This window comes from Phalacrocorax aristotelis, chromosome 1 (genome assembly GCF_949628215.1).
Source record: "Phalacrocorax aristotelis chromosome 1, bGulAri2.1, whole genome shotgun sequence".
NCBI classification, from domain to species: domain Eukaryota; kingdom Metazoa; phylum Chordata; class Aves; order Suliformes; family Phalacrocoracidae; genus Phalacrocorax; species Phalacrocorax aristotelis.
This window is the reverse complement of record NC_134276.1, coordinates 7,776,399-7,801,642: the sequence shown is the minus strand read 5'-3', so window position 1 is coordinate 7,801,642 and position 25,244 is coordinate 7,776,399. Positions and strand designations below refer to the sequence as shown.

The following is a 25,244-nucleotide window of genomic DNA, read 5'->3' as shown; positions in this document are numbered from 1 at the left end:
GTGTATATCTGTCCCTGTGTTTCTCACTTAGCAAGATACAAAGCATCAGCACAGTGCTAATGAGAAAAAGCCAATAAATGTAGTAAGACAGCACTGGTCTATAATTCAGCCTTGAGATATGAACAACTCTAGCTAAAGAAATTACAAAGGAATTATACAATGATTAAAAAGTAGATATAATTTGATTAGAGTAGATAGATTAGTAGATAAAACTTGAATATACACAGGGATTCCTATTAATTTCTGCTTGTATTGGTTTAGCCTGGGCAAATCCATGGTATCACAACATTTAAGCTTTTCCTTGTCTGTATGGTTCTTAGGACACTGGAACCCTGCGCTCCAATCATAGCCCCTGGGTAATACTATAACCTAAATTATCATCATCATCATTCAGATTGAATTAAGAGGCTTGGAAAGAATATGCAACTAGGGAGGAATCTGTGGACCAGTCTTGCTTAGATCATTACTGATTGCTGTAATGAGAAGGGCAGTGGAATATTTACTTTGATGTATTCAGGGGCCTGGCAGGACTGCACTAATAACCTGGTCAGTAATCTTGATGTAGCAAAGATAAGATGATCTGAGCTGTGCTAGAGGAGAGTGGCTCCAAGAACAGATGAATTTCATCTCTCCCACACCTCTCATTTTATTATCAGATGAGCTTCTCAAAAGAATTTAAAAGAGTTTGTGGCTTACAGTTCTTTAAAAATCAAAGGGAGCTGTATTCCTGCTTAAATTAGGCTGAAACCTACTTTTCCCAAAAGCCTGAATATAAAAGAATCTGGCTTTTCAAGATTATATATAAACACAGCCGTCATCCCTGGGTTTAGAAGTGTTTGGGAAAATTTTGTACTTATCCACCCACTCATGATCTTACTGGTGTCTGCAGAGAGTTCACCCACAGACGGATGTGACCCACCATGCTTGTATCTAGAATGGTGGAGCAATACTAACAAACCCCAAATTTCAGTCAGACAAGTCCAGGAAAAATCATCTGGTGACTGCTATTTTTGTTAAGGTTTCTTCTTCTGTAATCCCTAGTGGCAATGCAATGAGCAGCTACTATATGGGCTCAGCCTCCTTTGAATATTAAATTACTGAGGTTCAGAAGAATTTAATTAGTATCTCACCTAGTTACCATCTTCCAGTGTTGCCTCTGCTACAATTATGGCACTACATTACAAGCAATTTCAGCTTAATTGAATAACTTGAGTAAAACCTGGGTTCCAATTGCCAGAATTATCTGTATTAAGATAGATACAACTGAGTTAAAAAACAGAAAAAGTGAGATGATCTCTATGCATGCTGTGATATCAGGTTTATGGCAGATATTCTAGTTTATTCACCCTTAATATTATGATACTATCAAAGGAAATAACATTTAAATGTTTAAATGTTTAAATAACATTGCAGGCAAATCAATGGTCTGGGTGTAAGCAGTTAAAGAATTACAAAGTCAAATCAGGCTGTCAGGTAGCAAAATGTAGGCTCTAAAATATTTTCAAATATCCCTCTTATCTTTTTAATAGTTTGTGCCTGTCTACCCTTGGCTGCATACACCTATGCGGACTTCAGCCACTGACTGCCAACCTCCATTCTCAGGGTTCCTCACACACAACTACTTGTAAAATATGTTTTCCTCCAAAACCTTGTACCAGAAGTAAGAAATGAAAAAGCTTTCAGAGACAGTGAGAGCGAGACAGGAAAAGAGCAATGGGACAAAGCCTGCACTGCACTCTCCTCATGCTGTTTCTCTACCGCGCTGCATTTCATGTAGCTCCAGACTGGCTCAGGTCCCCCCTGGTCTGAAATAATGACCTGGCACAGGAACTCAGCTGCTGAGTCATTCTGCTTCAGCAACGAAGTGTGAGAAGGAAAGGTGTGGTGATAAAGTCAGTATATGAAAAGTTATGCAAAGCCAGAGCTGTACGTCTCTGATGGCTCTATCATCCAGTTGAGTCATTCTGGTCTGAAAGACAAATCTGTACTGGGAAACATATCTACCCTACTTCTCTGCAGCTACACTGTAAAAAGTATTTGACTATGCAGCTCTCCAAATGAGGAAGATATCGCCCCTAAGCACAGACATGCACAGTCCTCCAAAGGCATAAATATGGAAATTCCCAGTATGTTGAAGTGCTGAAAGAGAATACGGGAAGCAAATTAAGTTTTCCAAAGGCATCCCGACACTTCACTTTTTTAATAGCAATAATAGGCTCACATACTGATGCTCTATTGCTTTGCTCAACACTTTTTTCTGCTATTTAGAAACATAAATACTGATGTGATGTCCTGCCTGGTTGATTGTTGCCTTTCTCTGTATATGCAGCTCTATTTCTTTACTAGTCTTTGAGGTACAAGTGTTTGTAGTTCTTGTGGCGTAGTTTACACTCCAAAATAGAGAGAGGATTAAAATTCACTAATCCCAGTATCTTTAGGAGAGTGTAGGTAAATAGCACTTTCAGAAATGGAAACCTGTCTTGGGTATTTTAACTGAGATTGCTTGAGCCAGCTTTTCAGACATTCTCCAACATTACAGCTATTAGTAAAGTATAAGCAATGCAGAAATACCCTTGTCTGCACTTTACTGTACTCATACCCATTTGCCTTAAGTAAATATCAAATCTCCAAGATACTGGAAAAAAAAAAAAAGACTTTTCAAAGCAGAAGTAAAATTATGAACATAATAATTAGGAAAATAACCCAGTTTCAGCTGAAACCTCTAATTCAGTTCAGATCTGCTCAGTTTGCGGATTTGTTGCAAAACAGTAAAGGAAACCAACTGCCTAATGACTGCTAAAGAGGAAACAGCAGCCATTTGAATGTGAAATTGGATGCAAGTGTGATCTTCAGAAGTTGGTGGATGACATTAACACTCCTAGAGTGTTAAGTTGTTAACTTTGAGCTATTTTGGCCAATTCCCAGTAATTAATATAAGCCTTTATACTCACATGCTATGTACTATCACTGAAAATTCTATTTCTCTGCTTGGCATTTGCTCATCTACTTGATCAAAGACACAATTTGTGACACTGACTTCAAAGTAGAAATTTCTTTATTTGTTGAAAACACCATTACTCTTTTCAGCCTTTCCGATGTCATGTTATCAATTATAATAATTTTATTAAGTTGATTATCAGGTTTAATGAGATTTTTTATTTGGAAGCACAAGCTTCAACCACTAAGAGCTGATTAAATCCAATGCAGCAATCCAGGCAGATGTTTATTATAATTGTAGTTGAAGGGATTCTTTGGGAATGTGGTTACTTTCTGCATAACACACTTTAACCTAAAAAGCTAACTTCTAGCTCTTATGTATGTAAAAGACACGTTCTGTTCACATTTGGAAGATAACAGATGCAATTCGGTGTGCTCGAGTCTGTTGGTTGAAAAAATCAATTTTATCTGCTGCAGCTCGGATTTTCAGTAAGTCTTAGTAGACTAAAAGCTGCCCAGAGTGCTGCCATTTCAGTGGGCAACTGTGATCCACTGGACTTGATAACATTCAAGTGTATTTCATATTGCTTTTGCTTGGGAGGAAGAAAACCCGCCTTCCAGCAGTAAGAGAAATCATCAAACTATTCATAAAGGTCTCGTACGGCAAAGGGGAGACAGGGAGAACCATGTCTCCTATTCTCTGAAAGCAGCCAAAAAGCAAAATGATCAATAAGAGTGCAATTGTCTTGAACAAGAAGGGCATCAATCATTACATGTTAACAGCTACCTGGTACAAACTTGTACTTCGTGGGTGGCTCACAGTATTAACACGATGCATGTGTAGGTGTAAGAATGGATGTAAGAGAAAAGGAAGGAAGAAATAACTAAAGGAGAAATACAGGAACGGATCCTGAAGGCAGTTCAGAATTCAGAAAAATTAACAAGAAAATGGTACACTGACTAACTATGGAAAAGAAAAACAATAGCATGGGAAGGGAGAAGACAGCAAAAAGTACTGTGGGAAATCAAGTTACTAAACAGTGCAGATCCTAAAAGAGACACCTGAGTCATGAAGCCGGCTGACTATTTTTTGACATTTCCCCCATTGCATCAGTCTCAGTAGCAATATTGCCTTTAAAGATTATTAGAAAGCAAGTAACATGATCTGCTGAGGTAGATACGCCGAAGGGAACCAAATGGCAAGAAGCATTTTCCATCTGGAAAACTTTCTGAGGCATCTCAGTTAGGCATTGATACCACAATGTTACACAATAATAATATCTGAAACTTTTATTTAGACTAGATTCTTGAAAAGAATTGGATAAATATTAGCCAGTTCAGAAAGATATTTTTTTCTTCTTTTAAATGCCAAAATTCAATTGTGGTTTGTTTTTTTTTCTTCACAGCTCCACAGTCCACAAAACTAAATTACAACAGGATAAAATAAGAGTCATGAGAAACAAGAGTTTAAAAAGGAAGCACTGGGAAACAAAATGTGTATTAGCGCTGCTTATTCAGATTGCCAAGATATTCTCCCATAAGGTCTGACTAAACAGATTCTGTCCTCTTCGTAGTGTTGGTCTCTTCTCCCAAGTAACAAGCAATAGGACCAGACGAATTGGCCTCAGGTTGTGCCAGGGCATGTTTAGAGTGGATATCAGGCAAAATTTCTTCACCAGAAGGATTGTCAAGCATTGGAACAGGCTGCCCAGGGAGGTGGCTGAGTCACCATCCCTCGAGGTAGTTAAAAGAAGTGTAGCTGTGGTGCTTAAAGATATGGTTTAGTGGTGGACTTCATAGTGTTGGGTTAACGGTTGGACTTGATGATTTTCAAGGTCTTTTCCAACTTAAATGATTCTATGATTCTATGATCCTGTGATTCTATGCTGGAGGCTGCACCCACCCAGAGCTTCTGGAGCTGAAAACTTCTGCACCGTACTTTGTTTTACACCTGATACCGACAAAAGCCAGAATGTTTGTCACGTCATTGGATGTATAAACACATATATTTTGAGAGCAGTCCTGCAGAGAAGGGCTTGGGGATGCTGGGGGCTGAAAAGCTGGACACGAGCCAGCAACGTGCGCTCACAGCCCAGAAGGCCAACCGTACCCTGGGCTGCATCCCCAGCAGCGTGGGCAGCAGGGTGAGGGAGGGGATTCTGCCCCTCTGCTCTGCTCTGGGGAGACCCCCCTGCAGCGCTGCGTCCAGCTCTGGGGTCCTCAGCACAAGAAGGACATGGACCTGTTGGAGCGGGTCCAGAGGAGGCCACAAAAATGCTCTGAGGGCTGGAGCCCCTCTGCTGTGAGGCCGGGCTGGGAGAGTTGGGGCTGTTCAGCCTGGGGAAGAGAAGGCTGCGGGGAGACCTTATTGCGGCCTTTTGGCACTTAAAGGGGGCTGATAAGAAAGATGGGGACAGATTTTTAGTAGGGCCTGTAGTGACAGGACGAGAGGTAATGGTTTTAAACAGAGAGAGGGGAGATTCACACTAGATATAAGGAAGTCATTTTTTACAAAAAGGGTAGTGAAGCACTGGCCCAGGTTGCCCAGAGAGGTGGTTGATGCCCCATCCCTGGAAACATTCCAGGTCAGGCTGGCCGGGGCTCTGAGCAACCTGATCTAGTTGAAGATGTCCCTGCTCACTGCAGGGGGTTGGACTAGATGGCCTCTAAAGGTCCCTTCCAACCCAAACCATTCCATGATTCTATGATCTTGTCCTGAGTGAGTGAATTACCAGGATATTCCTCATTGAAAAAGGTATTACAGCAGTTTAATGCTTCATTTAAAATGTAGAGTACATTCCCAAGTGTCAGTAGTAGCTGAAGTCTGAGAGAAGGTCATTTCAGCTACTGAGCTTAGGGAAACACTGGTGTTAAACCTGCCTGACATCTCTGAGAAAAATCCCTCCTGTTACAGTCTGACTAATAATGCCAAGATGCTTTATTGCGCTTTTCATCAGTAGGTCACAAAACACTTTGGAAAGGTGGCAAACATCATTACAGATACTTTACAAATACACTGATATTCTTGTACTCCTAGACTTGAAGAAAGGAACCGAGAGAACATACAAATCTTATGCCTGTAACATCTAGTAGTGATTCTGTCGATTTATTGGATATATCTAATTTATTTTAGCTGGAAAAAATCCCACCTTTACAACAGTACATGTTTCTCTGTCCATTTTATATTCTATGAGTATTTCATATGGCCAGTACATCAAGGAAAAAACAGCTCAATGAATTACAGGGAAGGAAGGAGTTACTAGTACTATGCAAAATATTACAGAAGGACAAGGAGAAAAAAGGGTTCCTGGAATCTCTCATTTTCCTGATTATAACTGAGGGACATGGCCAGAAATATTTCCAATATATCAGAAAAAAATAAGACTCATGAACAACGCTATCCTTAAGGAGAAATGTACTATCTGAAAAGAATAAAAGCTAAACCAGCTAATTAATAGTAATGGATAAAGCACCGAGGAGATCAAGAATAGAGAAAGTCTCCTGAAACTGCAATTCAGATTAACATTTGAAAAGACCTTCAATATGTATGAGGCCCTTATAAAGTAAACAATGTCCACAGCCTGAAAATATTTTCAAATTACCCCTTTTGAAAACTCCTTTCTTTATTCTTCAGGCAAATGTAGTAAAATATAACAGTATATACTTTCACAATTTACTTTGCTTATGTCCATCAGAGCCCATCATTTATTTTGCCAAAAAAGAAAGGATTGCAATGCCTGAGGTTTACCTTAAGTTGCTGAGATTTCTCCAATTAAATCACCCATTGACAGAAGCAGTTTTATTTGGTTTCTTTTTATTTCTGTCAGAAGATGGAAAGATAATGAGATACTGTCTGCACCAGCATAGATCATGTGGAAAGACGTCAATCAGAAATCCAAGGCAAAAAAATCAAGCACACAAAACAATGGACTTAGCTATGATGACAGAAAACCAAAAATATTCTACTTTAGTAACTGTTCTTCACTGTAACATTCATATTTTGCACCATTTTAGGACTTTCTTCAGAATAAGACAAGGATTGCAAAAATGGAAGACATTCCTGCCCACATGAAACTAAGATACAAAATATTCTTCAGAATACTAATTTATAAGCTGCTTATTTTGCCTTGAAACATAATGAAATAAAATAAAAATTCAGAGCTGCTTTTGCCACTTCTCTAATAGCAAGAACAAGCACAGGCATATTTGTGTGTTTCCTTTGTCTCTTTTTAATCCGATTGAATTTTTATATTAAAAAACAGACCACAGATACAGATCTATGATATATGCTTATCTGCTGTTACAGTAAGAGATAAGAGAAAAGCAGTACATGATTAAACATGTAACAAGTGTTGTATCTTAATGAAGCCACCTCCTGAATATTCAGTGGAATTCACTAACTGATACAGACTGCAGTATGGGGCTTTGCCAATAACTGCATAGTAAAAAGGAGAGAGGGGAAAAGAAAAAGACCAAAAACCAAAATCCCAACCAATCCCAAAACACAAAAGCTAGGAAGCTACCAGGGCAGAGATCAAAAGTATTATTATAAGATCATTGCTACTGGGCTGAGCCACCCTGGGGCTAAAAAATGCTTCATGCAGATTAGCTATACTCATGAAATGTAGTCAGTGTAAGCAAAGAAAAGGATGCAAGATTAAATTTTAGATGGTTTGCTAATATATCCATGCATACATTAATATGTCCTCTATATAACCCCAATTAATTCTGCAACTGCAAGAGAAAACTTCAGGCTTCTGTTCCTGACATGTAACAAAGCATCAGCCTCTCACAGTTCTCCACAGCTCATGAGAGCCTCTGAAATGCGGCATCTTTGCTCTGGAAGAACAGCCTGTGCTATGGCACAGCCTCAAATGTTTGTCACACCTGAACAACAGAAATTAAAACAAATTCAGCCTTATCTTGTTCTCTTCCCTCTCTGAACTTCACCTCTAACATAGGGTTCTTCCCCAGTAATAGGAATTAAGGACGTTCAGCAGCTCTGGAAAAATAAATAGGGTTTCTTATCACAGTTGATCCCTGCAAAAGCACTAGGGACTATATATATGCGGGAGTATCAGTCATGGCAGTGCTGAAAGCTGCAGCAACCAGCTTTCCCTGTGTAAATCTGGTTCCCTCGTAGTTAAAGGTATTGACAATTACATAAGCAGAGGACTTCCTTGCAGCTGCTCATTTAAAACAGCTACACGGACCTGTTGAGTGTATTTTCTAATGTTGTTTTGCAGCTCTGTGCAGCAACACCTCGAGTTAATCGGCAGCTCATGTGATCCACTGCAACATCATGAGAGTCTTGGAGTTTGCTGTTTTCACAGTACCTGTGACCAGCGCATGACTTAGTATTTTATACAGTATTCCATAGCAAAAAATAGTCCCAAAACTTTTCAAATTGAAAAATGGAACTTTTGCATCTGAAAAAAAATCAATACAGATTGTTTTTACGTTATTTATCCAAATTGTCTCTAGGAGTCAATTTTTATCGAAGTCAATGTTAATTCATGAGATAAATAGCTCTTACCTAATCTACATTTTTAGTCACAAAAATTACTCTTTGTGACAGTTTCCAGGAAGCTCAGGCTAAGACATTTTTCATAGATTTATTAATCATCCAGGCTCATCCTCATCTTTGTTAATTTGTTGGAGAAGCGCGGCAACCACTGTAGTGAGGTCTGACTCACATTTGGACAAGGAAGGCTTCGAAGATGACAAAAAAGCTGTTTCAGTAATGACAGCAAAGGGGCCGTGCCAGATTCCAGGAGCTTTCCCAGGAGTGACCTTCCTGCACCCAGGTGGATAAAAAGAATGATAGGAGTGTGAATGACACTTTACATACTCACCAGAAGATGGAAGTTGGGAAGGAGAGAGATCTGGCTTGGAGCAGAAGCCAAACATCTTTTCCCAAGTAGATACAGAGAATCTCAAACAATGGGTAAGATAGGGGCTTTTGCCATCACCAAGGAAAAAGCACAAATCGAATCAATGCGCTGTGGTGATGGGAGAAGCAAAGCTCCTTCTTCTGAAAAGTAATTTGCACAAATGTGAATTCATATATAACCTTAACTTTGGAGACCACTGAGTAAATGAATTGGCCATTTGCTTCGTGTGGAGATGGTCGTTCCTGCTCTCCACTGGGAAGTCATTGAATCAGTCCTGGCTTCTAGAAGCTGTCAGCAACCCTGCTGAGCTGCAGGACAACGCCCTGGGTCAGCAGGGGAAAAAAAAAAGGAGGAATATCCAGAGTGGTTCCTTCCCTTCTACAAAGTGAGGCCATCAAAGAGAAGGCAACTGAAGAGGTTTCTGAACTTCCTTGTTTAAAAATATCCTAGGATAAGGTAATAACAGTGATTTACCTGGCTACTTGTTTTTGCACAACTGCCATCGATGCTTACACTCAAACCTTGCATTAAATGAGGAAATGGAGATAGTAGTTGGCATAGCCTGACATTCAAAATGTTCAGGCAACCAAGGAGATGTAAGATCCTTACATGGATTTTTACTTCTAAGCTTATCCAAAGAAAGCCGAATATACTTAAAACAAAAAGAAATCTGACATCACAGTAATACTAATAAAGTTCATTTAGAAGCCAGAGTTATAATTCATTTAATGAACCCTGATTAGCTCTATTCCTAGGAGGGAGGGAAAGAGAGGCGCATTTAATTTAGAGACAGAACTTGCATGTACGAATTTCAGGTATGGCTCTGTTGTATTCAGATTTCCCAACACACCAGGGAATCAGAAGACACCTAATTTCTAACAGGCATTTTTACTGAGTTACCACTTTCTAAGCCATATAAATAAAACCTCCATAGGACGTCACTGAAGCTCATAGATGCAGATCAAAGGATTCTGAGCCTATTGCACCATCTAGTGCCAAAGGAGGGACAGTGCAAGAAAATTATTTTAAACTCTTTGTTACGTTACATACTTTTTCCTTTAACAGATTAATAAAACACAGTTTCACCATCTCCATAAGTTGCAAAGAACATTTATCATCTTAATATGGCAACTCTGTCTTTCACAAAACTTGAATGTTAGCATCTTCCCAAATGTTACACAGCCGCATAACTGAAAACTTCCTTTAAAACGTTGGTGTTTGACATTCAAAGTTGCTGAAGCTGTTAGAAATTTTATCTTCTCCACACTAGTAAGTAGATCAACCTTTAACAGAAGGCTGCAGCTTTCCAAAATTAAGCATTTTCAAGAACTGAGTTGAGTGTATGGGAAATGGTGCAGGAAGAAAAGTAGTAGGAAAGTGGAAAAGCAAAGTTCATGCAAGAAATCTGAAGTTACAAAAGTAAAATCATAGTGGAAAGAGGGTCTAGTCTTCAGCACAACTCCTCTTACTCATTATTATCTTCTGGAAAGAAGTAATCTGGCTAGTGCACGCTAGATTTTAGGTACTTGAAAGTTAAGAAGACATGTCAATATCAGAAAAACTGTTCACATTCCTGAACAGTATTTTTCATAATCAGAATCTGAGTGTCTCAAAGAGATTTTCAGAATGGCCAAGGGCCGGGTTGCCAATTCTTCAGCACACAAAACTAGTGTAAGGCCATTAAAGAAAATTCTCGTTATAAAAGACTTCGGAAGAAACCAATAATGTCAAGCTCCACTGGGATATTGCTGGACTACATCAAACCACATAATCTGGAATATGAAACTACAGCCAAGTTCTTTAACAATTTGTACACAGAAACTTGATATCAAATTTAAGATGCATCTGTTATTTGCTACACAGTACCATGTCGGGCATTCTGAATCACACAAGTCTTCAAAAAGATGGGCTGAATCCTTCCATCCTGAGGGTTAGAAAGTCTTTCAAGGATCCCTGGAATGTTTTACTTAAAGATGTACACAGGCGTATAGACAGGCCCATGGTTTCTCCGCCTGAACTCCAACCATCCACAAAGCTTGTAACTGTGGTGATGTAAGTCTGTGCTCAAGCTGTCAAGCTGGCCTGTGGATGCACACCGAGACGTTCACTGGAAACTTCGGAGCACAGCAGGGTGACGGCAGCAAGCAGCCTACCTGCACAGACAAGGTCTAACACCTATGGCTTCCAGAGCTGGCTGTGGGCACTGCTCAGCTGTGGGGGCTGGGACCAGCCCCCCTGAAGGGTAGTCTTTTGATTGCACGGTCTTTGCAGCTTTCTTTCCAAATGAACATAAACATATAAAAACAAGCAATTCTTTCCTCTGCCAAACACAAGTCGATTAGGAAAAGTGATGTAATTAAGATCGATATGTGGCTTGGTCTTGGGACACTACTTTGAATCCAAAGCATCTTAATTAGATTATTTTTATGCTCAAACATTTTTCTTTCATTATACTATTTCAAAGATTAAAATATTGGGCAAATCACCCTGTCATCAGGGCATTTTGCAGCCACTAAAGACAAAAGACTGCCTCAAAAATTCTTTGGGAGATGCACCTTGGTGCTGCATATCCTACAGTGAAATTCAGGCAGCGAAACGCAGTCAGGCAGTGCCTTAACACCCCTCAGCCAGACAGCCAGCCCCTGCACACGTAACGGGCTTGCCGCCTGGGTGGCTGACCAGACAGGCAGTCCTAGTGACACAGCAGGCGCTTGGTACAAGCATACTTGTGACTTTCATTTACACACATTTTCGCTTTGCACCAAATGCTCTGACCCGTATTCAGAAAACCGGGGCAGAACGAGTTAACTTTTCCAGAGCAAACAGCTCCCGGTGGAGTTTCCTGACAGCTTTATCCCACTGCAATTGCCAGTGTCTTCTCACTCCTAAGACATGAGTTGACAGGCTGTATTTGGACCCCAGCATTTGTTATAGATTCTCAGAGCACAATTCCAGCAGCTCCACCTCTCACGCAAGGCAATGGAATATTTAAATTGCAGCCATACTTATCCAGCAGATCTTTAAAAAACAGTATTTTTCATTTCCCTAGGAAGGCATGCTATGGGTTCAGAAGCAGTATGCCTCAGGTTTGGTGTTATTCAGTGCAGCCATGTTTACATAATATTACTGAGCATTAATGACATTAGACTATAAGATGGGAAGTCTATAATTCAAGACAACAACCAATTCTAATTGGATTTTGGAGAGCTTGGAAAGCTGTTTCTCACCTATGTGGAAAACACCGTGACAAAAAGCTTCTGAACAGGGATTTCAGTCAATTCCCAGAAACAAAAGTGAATCCAAAGCAGGTATTTCAGATAGTAAGGGTACCACAGTGCCATGATCTCTAGCAGAAGGTTTACTCCAGCCCCCTGAGCTAATTCTCTACCAAAGGGTAAAAGACAGGACATAGACTACAGGAGAAAAAAAAAGCAGGAACTTCAAAGCCATCTGAAGAGAGAAATTATTAAATGTAGATTAAGTGGCAGGCATGAGACACTATTAAGTGGCAAGCATGAGACACTGTGACTCTGAAGGAAAGAAGGTAAAGGGACAGAGTCAAACAGAAATCCTCATGCTGAGGAGAGAACTTGTAGAAGGCACTAATTTCCAAGAGGAAACATACAGATCCTCTCCTTCCATCACTTCAGAAAATGGCAGCAGAAAGCAACTTTCTCCTGTCACAAGAGAAAATTGGGCTGGGAGCTGTTTTAAGGCAACTGTAGATGTCTGGGGATACCCTTCACCTCACTTCACAATAAGCTTTTTATCATCATTGCTATATTATCAGCTTGGATCATGCAGCCTTACTTGAAAGTCTCCATGTGTGAAGCAAAATATCTATTTTTGACTGTCATGAATAAGAAGCACTGCTATAATCTTAATATTCAAGGAGGCTTAGAGGAGCAGGGATGTTTCCCTTCCAGGTATGAAATTGTTTTGTTTGTGATTGTCCCCTGAGGTTACACAGAGGCTACATGGAGGTAATCCCTTCCAAATAACTAAGCTGATCTACTTCAGCATAAGAAGATATATCACTGCTTGATACTGTTGGCTTCTGCAGTAGAAGCTAGGTAAGCAACCCAAAAAGCTGCTAAAACATGACAAATGTATGACAAATGACATACAAACTACACACCAGAACAACAAGAGCAGAGGACAAAGATTAATTCACATGGCTATTCCATGAAGGCTCAATGAACACCAGCTGCATTCACATCAATCTTTAATAATAAAAATTTCCTTTCACTTGTAGCCAGACTGTAATCACTCTACTAGGCAAGCGATGCCCATTTCACAGGCTTTGAGCACCAGAAGGAGCAAAGCCCATCTGCCTTGTTTGCTGCTTAGTTGACTGCCTGAATAAAACCATTACCCAGAACATCACCACTTCTAGTAAAAATTATTTTTTTTTCCCCTTCCCAGGCCTAGTAGAAATAAAAAATAGGAAAACCATCTTGCTCATGACTCCATCCATGTTCCTTTCATTAAAGAAGTTTTAGGATCGTGTTCAAACCATTGCAGGCTTATTAAAGAGCAAATTTGATTTTCAGAAATTGAATTTTTTTTGGTTAATATACAGGTTCACCATGAACTTCACTTTTTGCCCAGCCAGATATATCAGAGGACACCAGACACACATACATAAAAACCTTCTATATTTCATAAATAGTTGCCTTAGATAACAGCGAGATGTCTCTACATCACTCTGAATTGAACAAAACCCACAGAAAACAGCAAGTGCTTAAGTACTAAGGATCTGAATACTGGCAAATGAGCTCCATTTTCAGGCATAACTTCTGACTTTGATGTAGCTTTTTGAGAGATGCAAAAACCAGGACTCCATCAGATGGTTACATTTACAGCATATTTTTTCAATTTCTGAGCAAGGACAATCAAGAAGGGCAGTCTGCCATTCCAAAATCATAGTGATATCGAGGCCCAGAACCCACATTAATTCCTTCTCAATGTAGAGAAAAAAATGCTCATTTGCCAGGAATGATTCTCGCTCAGGTAAAAATCTCACTCATAACTAAAAGCTCACATCTCAACACAAAGCTCTGCTAACTAAACCATTACCCGTTACACTACAGTGAGCCTTAAATCCTCAAGACAATCAATTTGCAGTGGTACCCTTCAAAAAAGCAGCTTGTCTTTTTGTATGACAAAATACATTTCCCAAACGCTTCATGCTACGTGTTTCCTCGTATTTGAAAACCAAAGCCACAGTGAATATCGATCCTACCTTCAAAGGAGAAATGTGTGACTGTAAGACATATCCATGGACGTTCTCTATTTGAGACAAGTTCTTCTCTGACACATGAACAAGTTCTGGGCCTCTCACTTCGTGGGTTAATCGAGGCAAAGTATGATCGTGCGGAGCATCTTCATCTTGATAACGATATTTCTAGAGAAAAAAAGCAAGGAAGAACAAATAAGGTTTGAGGAGACAATGCACATGTATTAATGTAAATATGGGATAACACATAAATTATCAGACATTAGACAATATAACCCTTGGATTTCCTTATCTGTTCTGGAGCCAATACCTGATTATTTTTTTAATATTTAACCAAAGAAAGAAAATGCAATGTATAACACTGATACACAAAACTTTCACCATCAGATAGACATCTGAGATGACATACTGGCAAGGGTTAATAATGAAAAAAAGAGACATATTTATTGGCTGAGCTGTAGTGTCAGCTCACACTTCACATCCCCACATTAATAACTGCACTTCTACAGCCTTTCTCTGCAAAATACTTGAGTTATTTCCCATTTAGCACCACATACTCTGATGCTGGAGAGCACACATGCACTTCCACAGAGCCACAGTTAAGCAGAGAGTTACTTTCCAGTAAAATTTCCTCCATACCCTGAATGCTAATTTGGGTGTGAGGTGTTGTAACTCCCTGCTCCACAGAGAGGCAACATAAGAATGAAGAGGTAAGCACCTTGTCCAAGATCCAAAAGGAAGCTAGTAACTGCAAGGAATATAACCCTAAAAGTTAAATTAAATGACCAGACCTGTCCTTTATCTAGAATTCTTTTTAAAAAGGCACCATCCAGTTGGCTGACAAGCCCAGCTGTGTCTTGTGGTGGGGCCATTGGAGCCAGCTGGAGCTGGCTGGAACCTACTGTGTTCCACACAGGGCAGCTCCGACCTCCTTCACAGAGATGTCTGCAGCCCCCCGCTGCTGAAGCCTTGCCTTTTATATGTGACGTACATACACCGCTTTTCTGAGGGAGAAGACTGCTGGATGGGTCCCGTGGGGAGTATGAATTGACATGGTGTAACGCGGTGGTGGGGGGTGTTGAGACATTACAGCAAGGAGCAGGAGGAGAGCAGAGTGTAAATCAGAGGGGAGTTAATATATTTTTGGCAATAAGAGAGGGGCAGATAGTGTCATTGTAAATGCCATTTTCAGCTGACAGGTATATGCTAAAATATTGGAATGAGCAAAATCAAAGACTAAAGGAAAGATGAAATCAAAGACTACGACTTAATTGGTTTGCCATATAAGAAAAATAAGTTCAGGTATGCTCACAAGGACACTGTGAAGCAGCCCTCTCTGCTGCTCCTGCATTTCACTTTGCTCAGTTCTGGGGTGTTACTTCATTTACTCATCGCTCCAAAGGAAATGGTCCCAGTTTATTCCTGCCTTCACTCTCACATATGGAAATGTTTCAAGAGTTGCCAATTATTTTCAGAATATATGTGTGACATGATTTATTCTCTACTTCTTTTCTGGGATATGCCTGCAAATCTTCACATATTCACTTTTCAGATAACGTAATTAATGAATACATAAAATGACTGGCACCAGACAAGTATTATTTGGGCAAGAAGCCATCGGTCTAATAGATGGTACTCCAAGCGATGTCACATTTAAGGCTTGGCACACAGATAATTTAAGCCCCAAGCAATCAATTATTTTTTTAATCCAGTGAGTACTCTCTCAAAAGAGATGACTACTCAGAGACACCCTCTTTAAAGTGAGTCATTTGCTAAACCGTGGTTAGGAGAAATAATTGCAGAATACCAGAGTCATCTCATCTCCCCAGGAAATGGTAAAATGAAAAAGCCCAGCAACAGCTTTCCAAAAAGACAAGAGAGTAGTGGCAGAAGCCATAAGAAGCTTTGTCATAGAAACACAGAATCATAAAATCATTTAGGCTGGAAAGGACCTTTAAGATCATCAAGTCCAATCATTAACCCAAGACTGCCAGGTTGGACTACGCAAAATGTCTAAATGTTTTTAAATACCTCCAGGGATGGGGACTCCACTACCTCTCTGGGCAGCCTCTTCCAATTCCTGACCACTCTTGCAATAGAGAAATTTTGCCTAATAAACCTCCCCTGGCACAACCTAAGGCCATTTCCTCTTGTCTTGCCTATCACTTATTACTTGGGAGAAGAGACCAACACCCACCTCGCTACAACCTCCTTTCAGGTAGTCATAGAGAGTGAGAAGGTCTCCCCTCAGCCTCCTCTTCTCCAGGCTAAACACCCCCAGCTCCCTCAGCTGCTCCTCATAAGACTTGTGCTCCAGACACTTCACCAGCTTCCTTGCCCTTCTCTGGACACGCTCCAGCACCAAAATGTCCTTGCAGAGATTGGCCCAAAACTGAACACACTATTTGAGGTGGAGCCTCACCAGTGCCGAGCACAAGAGGACGACCGCTTCCCTACACCTGCTGGCCACACCATTCCTGATACAAATATTATACTCTCTATATATGTTACACATATGTATATATATACACACTATTCTGTCCAGACCATTCATGCAGCTTTACAGTGCAAGGAGCAGTGTAAGGTGGCATTAACATTTTATCTAATAACTGCACATTCCCATGACAAATTCAATAATATCCATGTTCACGGGCCATAAACTGGAAAGTTTATAGAACAGATTTCCACTTTCCATTTGCTTTTATGGTCTTCCCACCCCAAGACCATCCTTCTCGTTCTTCACAAAGTACGAGCCTAAAGCATTTCTGGGTCAATCCTGTTATGTGTTTACCTCATGTTCTTAGCACCAAACTCATTGATTTTCATACATCTTCCCTGCCACAGCATCTCTTCACTGAAATGCTTTCAGCTGTGAACCAAAACAGCTTGACATAGCAAAAAGCCAATGGTAAGGCTGAAAATACCAAACCAGAATTAAGACTCTCCTGCAGATATGCCTCATTTGTCTCCGTCGCTCTGTCCTAATGGGGTCCTGCAAATGACCTTGAAATTACCCCATTCCCTAGAACCCGGAGCTTTCTTTAAGGGTTAATTCAAATTTCTGGAGGGAAAAGCATGATTGCACGGAAATGCTACTCTTCATTTGACAAAAGAACAGGTGGATGTCTTATGATAATTAAATTACAAATCAGTGCCTGCTGCTGACAGGGTATTGTACGCTGCCAACTAGCATCAGATATTTAAAATCCTCTGTAATTACCTATAATGGGGGAGTGGAGTGTGCTGCTGTGAATTTTTAATATGAACGTGCCTTTTTATAAGAGATCATTCTCTCTACAATTTGAGATTATTACAGCATCACTGCTCCTCATATCGTACTGTCTAAAGGAACATTTCTAAGGATGTGCTTGCCAAAGACTTGTCAGATAAACAGGACTGAGGATATGAATCCAGCAGAAGGTAATGGTCAAAAGCCTTAAATTTCAGCAAAGCCAGCTCTCAACAACAACAACAACAAAAAAGACAAAAAGAAGTGGGACGTTACAATACAAGTTACAATAGCCAGACTGTTGCACTGGCATAGAAATAGAGATGGACAAGTGCACTTTGCGCTGGGTTAAAAACTGGCTGGAAGGCCAAGCCGAGAGCATGGTGGTGAATGGAGTCAAATCCAATTGGCGGCCGGTCACAAGCAGGGTTCCCCAGGGCTCAGTGTTGGGGCCGGTCCTGTTCAGTATCTTCATTGATGATCTGGATGAGGGGATCGAGTGCACCCTCAGTAAGTTTGCAGATGACACCAAGCTGGGTGGAAGTGTCAATCTGCTGGAGGGCAGGAAGGCCCTACAGAGGGACCTGGACAGGCTGGGTCATTGGGCCGGAGCCAACAGTATAAGATTCAACAAGGTTAAGTGCACTTGGGTCACAACAACCCCAGGCAACGCTACAGGCTTGGGGAGGAGTGGCTGGAAAGCTGCCTGGCAGAGAAGGACCTGGGGGTGCTGGCTGACAGCTGGCTGAACATGAGCCAGCAGTGTGCCCAGGTGGGCAAGAAGGCCAACAGCATCCAGGTTTGTATCAGGAATAACGTGGCCGGCAGGAGCAGGGCAAGGATGGTGCCCCTGTGCTCAGCACTGGTGAGGCCACACCTCAAATACTCTGTTCAGTTTTGGGCCCCTCAGTACAAGAAAGACATCCTGATGCTGGAGCGTACCTAAAAAAGGGCAACAAAGTTGGTGAAGGGTCTAGAGAACAAGTCTTATGAGGAGCAGCTGAGGATGCTAGGGTTGTTTAGTCTGGAGAAGAGGAGGCTGAGGGGAGACATTATCGCTCTCTATGACTACCTGAAAGGAGGTTGTAGCGAGGTGGGGTTTGGTCTCTTCTCCCAGGTAACAAGTGATAGGACGAGAGGAAAAGGCCTCAAGCTGCACCAGGGGAAGTTTAGGTTGGATATTAGAAAAAACTTCTTCACTGAAAGGGTTGTCAGGCATTGGAACAGGCTGCCCAGAGAAGTGGTGGAGTCTCCATCCCTGGAGGTATTTAAAAGAAGGGTAGACGTGGTGCTTGAGGATATGGTTTAGTGGTGGACTTGGCAGTGATAGGTTCGTGGTTGGACTCGATGATCTTAAGGGTCTTTTCCAACCTTAACAATTTTATGATTCTATGATTCTATGTTCTTAAAACCTACCTTTGACAGATTGTCAGTCAACTAAGATAATTGGGAATTTGTCATTCAATTTTGGGCCAAAGAGAACTGCTTTTTTTACAAAAGTCCTCAGTAATTTTTTGCAGTAGCCATTGTTTTGCTTTGCAGAAAATACAAACAGAATATTTCATTTTAAATCCACTCAAATTGACCTGCGTCCTAAGCTGCTGAAAGAGGTCCTACTGGTGCTGCCATTCAAAAGCACATGGCCCTGTTCTTCTCTGCATGGCTCTTTGGGTAGACCACACTCCAATACATCACACACTACTTCTGCTTGCAATAGGAGGGCTGGAAAAGGGGAGAGCAAAGTATGTTACAGGAGTCAAGAGACTCTACAATATCCTCTGAAATAAGAGCAGCCAGTGAATTCCAGTCTAAAGAAGATCTCGACCTACAAAAAGACACCCTGCCATGTGCAAAAGACACAGAGGCAAAAAAATGTTGTTGCTTTTCACTCAGCTGAAGCTTAGTAAACAGAGATGATAGATATTAATGGTGGAAAATAGGGACCACAACATACTATGAGATGGTAACTCATTCATGAGTGGATCCTGCTCCAAATCTCTCTTCAAAGCCAGACTGTTACAAATATTCTGGCTAGCATGATACATTTTGTCAAAGGAAATGATAGCAATATTATTTGTTTTAGCTCTTACACATCAGAATTTCAAGTTTTGAATAAAATTTCTGTTTTATAGTCCTCCTCAGGAGGGGCATAGTGCTCCATCTTAGAAGCTGCGGGTCTTCATATAACCCATATAACTTAGAAGCCACGGGGAAAGGAATTTCTGCAGAAAAATTCCCACATGAGACAATGACCCCTTACAGATCCAGTTGCCTCATTGCAATCTGAGGAGAGACAAGGTATGCAATTGGGTCCCATCACTTTCTGCTTCTTATCACTTGTTCACTTGCCTTTTCCCTCAGCCCACTATTTGAGCTGCTTTGCAACTCCCACACAGATTAACCTGTAACTTCCACACAGAACTAACCACTGCTAGTCATCTGCTGCAACCTTGACTTGGGAGCTACGTTTGAACAGGTTGAGTGTCACCCCCTTTCTACACAATATTAGGTCCGGAATTCAATACACTGGATTTGTTCAGAGTTTTAGCAAAGACAAAAACTAAAACCATAATGGACTTGGTCCATTTAGACAAAATTATAATCTGCAAAGTCCCATTAAAAAATGCTAGTGCCACCTTGTTTCACTTTTGTGCTCAGTTTTTTCAGTGGTCTTCAGTATGTTGAATTTCCTGGCACTGCTCTCCAAAGGCAACAAATTTCAATGTCATACAGATGAGTATCTTGAGAAAACAAACTTTACAATTTGCACACACAAGTCCTTGGGCATTCATCCAATCATGAGTAGAAATAATGTTACTCATCCAACTGATTGCAAATGAGCAGCACAGCTTGAATTCTGAATATTTGCAATCAATCTATAGAGTAAAAAGAGAAAAAAATACTCTTCTCATTATATAAAATGGAAGAAATCACAATCTGCTTGCCAAGACTGTGGAAGTAGATTAAGAAGCTTAAATCATTGAATAATTATACTTATTGTGAATGACTTGCTCTTTTGCTTATCAAGTAGATTTCTAACAAGCTTGTCACTATATCACAGCAATACCTTCCATCTAAGAAGCCCAAAGAGCTTTACAAGTGTTAGTCAAGTCTGATAACATCCTGTTGAAAAAAAGTATGTGTATCATCTAAAGGTGGGTAAAATTAGGCACAGAAATACAACAACTTGCTCAAGGTCACAAAGAGAATCAATTAATTAAGCAGTGGTAGAACTTAGGATATTTTCCCAGTCTGCTTTTCTAAGCCTAAGACCTAGTGCAACTACACTGACTTTAAGAATAATAACAATTATTATTTAAAAGTAAGGTTGTAGGTTAGCTGCTGCCATTCCAATTTCTTTTTAATCTTTTGGTGCTTCCACACCCCACCCCCTAAATATTCCAGGAGGCATCAGACTTTCTAAGGTCAGGAATTAGGTTTTATTCTGCATCAGTGGCGTAGCTAGCAGTGCTTTGTGTAATTTATATTGTGTTATCTCTGAGAAACACAGAGTGATTTTTAGAAGACGAGAGGTTTCCTGTAAGAACCAAATTGTTTCCCTGAAGGAACACTATCAGCACTGAATAATGAGAATTTGCATAGCTTTTCCATTCAGTACAACAAGAAGTTCCCTTTTTTCAGGAGGGAGAACAAAAAAACAGGCAAATATATGATTTCTTCTCTCAGTTTACTGAAATTGGCAGGGTTTTGCCCATAGTAGGGAATATACACCCAGTTTTAAAAAAAAATGCAAGTACAACACAGTTGACCAAATATATTAATCTTCTTTTTGAAACCCTAAATAATTTTATTTTTCATGACGAGGAAGTAAAATGGGCATTAGCCAAAATATATCTTCCTTGTATTAGCTGGACGTAGTTGCACCTTTCGTTCACAAGATGGCACAATAACCATCAAATTAAAGCATATTCTCACTTCGAACTGTTGCAGGAGAAAATACCTAGCTATGCAGTGTCATAAAACTTCGAAGGATTTTTGCTTTGAACTGACCTGGTACAACATTATTAAAAGAAAACGGCAACCTCTTATAGTAAGTACACATAATACACAAAGTTGGCAGCTGGGGAAAGTCTAACAGTTCATACAAGCATCAAAAGTTACAAACAAGTAGGAACCTATCGGTTTTTGCATGCTTTAACATGAACAAAACCACTATGTATTGACAAGATTGAGACTAGCCCAGAACACTGCATTCCTCAAGGAATTCTAAATCCTAATTAAAACCGCCTGCATGCAAATCTGTACCATGAGGTATTCAGCTCCATATGCTGCATCGCATTTTGGACCTGTTAACAGCATCAGTTTAGCCCTCTGGAGGTTGCTACTTGCTATCCAATAATTTAAAATAGATTTTTAACTTGAAGTACCAGTGTAAAAAAAAGATGCTCTAAGCGGGTGGCTTTGCTAGTATTAAATGGTGAATGTGGCTGCAGACTATAAAATCAGTAACTCCAAAAAAAAAAAAAAATCTAGCTAATAGTGATTGTGTATCTAAGCAGAGCAAAGGAAAGGGGTGGGTGAAACCATAGAGTTTACCAGCATCAGGGCGTAGCCACCTCTCCATCCCTTTGTCCTGCAATAACTTCACTTGAATACTCCTTTTTACACTTTTCAACTATTACCCTCAAAATATTTTTTCGGCAATATCCATGTTCCCACAGCCACTATAGAAGTCTTCCTGCCTCATTAGCTCCCTCCTTCGTGCCTCCTTTCCCCCTGCAGCTCCCTGCGCATCCCTAGAAGCACCACGTCCCCACTCCCATTCCTTGATCCTTCCAACTCTGCTGCTGCAGTCCCCCAGTGTGGGGGCACCAGGCCTCATGAATTCTCCTTTTCCACCCCTCTCCTGGACTCTCCTGGTCACCCCTCTCCTGTGCTGAAATTACTACTGAGCTTTTGGAGAGAAGGGGCTTGCAAATGATGCCAGTCACCGTGACTCAGTTTCCCTGCCAATAAGCCTGTGGTAGGAATGCAGCATGGCAGAAAAAGTGCCCTGGTTTTATATCAGAAGATTAAGAAGTGATCATGTAACTTAATAAATAAATAATTTATTATTATTTCTTGAAACAAATTATACAGAGAAACAAACAAAAATCACAGAACAAATGGCTTGCCCCTCATATGATTTCTGTACCAAAAATAAAGATTTTAATTCAGTCCAGCTTTGCTCAGCACACGGCACAGCAAGCCATTTGTGTTTTGCAGCTGAAACCCTCTCCCCAGCCTTCACACCTGGGTGCCCTACTTAGTTGAATTTATACAAAAAATAGGACTCCTCCTCCTAGTGCACACTGCTAGTGACTTCTTCACAGTTATCTAACTATAAAAAATAAAAAAATGTAAGTTATTTGTGTTGCATGTGTCTATGTACTGACTTAAAGCTTTACCTATGTATTTTCATTATATTATTTCCCAATGCCCTTCTGAGCATCAGTCAATCAGACAGCGCCTACTGAGTTACTCCAGAGGATAACCAAGACTGTCCTCTAACTCTGTTTCTTAGCCCTCATGGGTCTTGAATAGATGTAGTTGTGGTGGGCTTTTTGGCCTCTCAAGTCTGCCCAGTTTCATGGTTCTAATTCAGGGCGCTGCCTGGCTGTGTTAGCTCCTGCTGGTGGTCACTGTGGAGAGCCTGCAGGTCAAAGGGATGCACTGAGACCGTGCTACTTCCAGTGTTAATTATACTTCCCCAAAAGGTATGTTCCAAGGTATATTCCCCAAAAATCATGCTCTTATGGAGCTCCCAGCCTCACAAATAGGTGTATTAGCTGTAGTGGAGGAGGCAACACAGGAGCAGGAATGAAAAGTCAAGGAGGAGCAGAGTAATTCCTTGAGACAGATTTACCAATAAGAAAGATACATGAAAATATTACCCTGATCCTTCCTCTCTTGGATACATACATAATCCAATACAGGGAGCTTTACATGTCAATGCTAAAATAAGCCAAGGGATCTCTAATGTGTAATGGCACATTCAAGGAAGGCTGACCTGAGATTTCCCTAAAAAAAGACAAGGAATAGGAAAATCATCAAAACAGGACTGGAGCAAATGGGGATAAAGACCAAAAGAGAAAAGACAGAGAACTCCAGCATCTGTTACTGCTCTGGTGCTGAAAAATACTTGTGAAGCCCCTAGGGAAAGCATTTGTGTTATCTCCCTCCGGGAATAGTTTGCACAGCAATAGCTGCTCCTAGCAATTACTCAAGACTGGGCAGTAATAGGTTAGCAGTTGGACTTTATGAACTTAAGGGACTTTTCCAACCTTAACAATTCTATGATTATAAGTGGCAGAAGCCTGTGGCTCTGAAGGTGGTGGCCTTGCCCCATGCTAGGTGGTGTAGACTTTCTGTCTAGGGCTGTGGAGAGTCATTTTAAAATTTGACCCTTTTGCTGCTCCCACATTCCTATCTCCTAGACTTCTTGAATATAAGTGTTCCCATTGACACCCTTGCTTTTTCTGCAGTCCCAGGTCTAAATGAAATCTAAGAGGAAAACTAGACCCTGCTTTTCTTAAACTAAGAGCCAGTTCATAGGTTAAAAGAAAGATAAATCCACAGAGTGAAGAACTCAACCATCAAGGAAGTACTTCCTCATGAACATATTGCTTTCGCTGTGCAGACAGGACGGTCCTTTGGGAATGAATTGTGCCTTGAAGGACACAAGAATTGTGTGTCTGTGGGATTCCGGTATCATTTCATACAGAAATGGGAGAACTCTGGGCAAAGGCTATATGAAGCAAAAGGATGCTTTCAGGCTAAAACAGGCAAATGCTGTTGTAGGTAACTGTTTCTATTCTTGCTTTTGCCACAGAAATCTCATGCAACACTAGGCATTTCACAAAACCAAACTTTCCACAGGTGTAGAACTGAGACATTCCTTACTTTAAAAGGTCTTGGTAGACACAGATGGCCAGTTTTTGCAGAAGTGCTGAGTATCAGCAGGGGCAGTTGGGCTTTGTTCAGAAAAAATGCAATGGAATCTTGTGCACTCCGAGAAGTCAATCTAAAGCGGGATTGGTATCAGACCTAAAACTTAAACTTCTGGTATAAGCAGGTCAGCCAGGTTCCCTTGCTAATAACTGGAACATCACAATATTATACGTACATTTGTCAAATAACTGCTCACTGAAGGCACTTTTTATCTACTTTTTTTTCTAACTTGAACTGAAGACAGCTTAGGATTTAAGCATTTTGAATGAGATTAATTTCATTCTTGATGTTGCAAACTGGACACAGGAACTAGTGGACTTATTTGATCTTAATTGTTTTCTTAAACAAGTAAAAGTTCTAATCACATGGTGATATTGTGAAAATAAATTCATTAATGTTTATGAGATACTTGGATACTGTGATCAGGCTTGGCATTACAGGAAAATCAATGAAAAAAATAATAATTCTATAAATGGAACACAGTTTGAACTGCTTGTATTAAATAATGCATGGAGACATATGTTAGATGTAAAATGCCATATGAAGTACCACTCCACATGACTGAAAGAAGCAGCAGGCCTGTGAAAACAAAAATAACGGTGTAATTAAAACTGTATTTGAGTTATATTATAATACTACATTACAATATATGGCCACAGAAGGCCTGCAATCAAAGTGCTTAGATCATCTTAATTCTTGTATTTCCTAAATCTGAGTGGATAACTTTATAACCTTGCCATCCCTTAACTGTTCTTTGAACACAATGTATACACACATAAAAAAACCTCATAAACTTTAATAGCATCCCTGCTTCTTCCCACGTGAAGAAGGTATAGAGATAAGTACTGAATTTTCCAGTGTTTGTGGAAAACAGGTTCTTCTTGAATAAAAATACAAATGTTCTGTGTGCATAAACTTCAAAAATCATAGAATCACATAATCATTAAGGTTGGAAAAGACCTCTAGGATCATTAAGTCCAAACGTCAAGCCAAC

At 40.4% G+C, this 25,244-nt stretch overlaps 1 protein-coding gene across 2 annotated transcripts in view; it reads right to left on the bottom strand.

Moving 5' to 3' along the window:
• Positions 1 to 25,244, bottom strand: part of DLG2 (discs large MAGUK scaffold protein 2) — a 1,060,076-nt gene that overhangs the window by 558,584 nt on the left and 476,248 nt on the right. For both annotated transcript variants that reach the window (XM_075079151.1, XM_075079412.1), the window contains one exon: positions 14,077 to 14,238. In XM_075079151.1, coding sequence (XP_074935252.1) covers positions 14,077 to 14,238 — 162 coding nt within the window. The remainder of the gene's footprint in view (positions 1 to 14,076; positions 14,239 to 25,244) is intronic.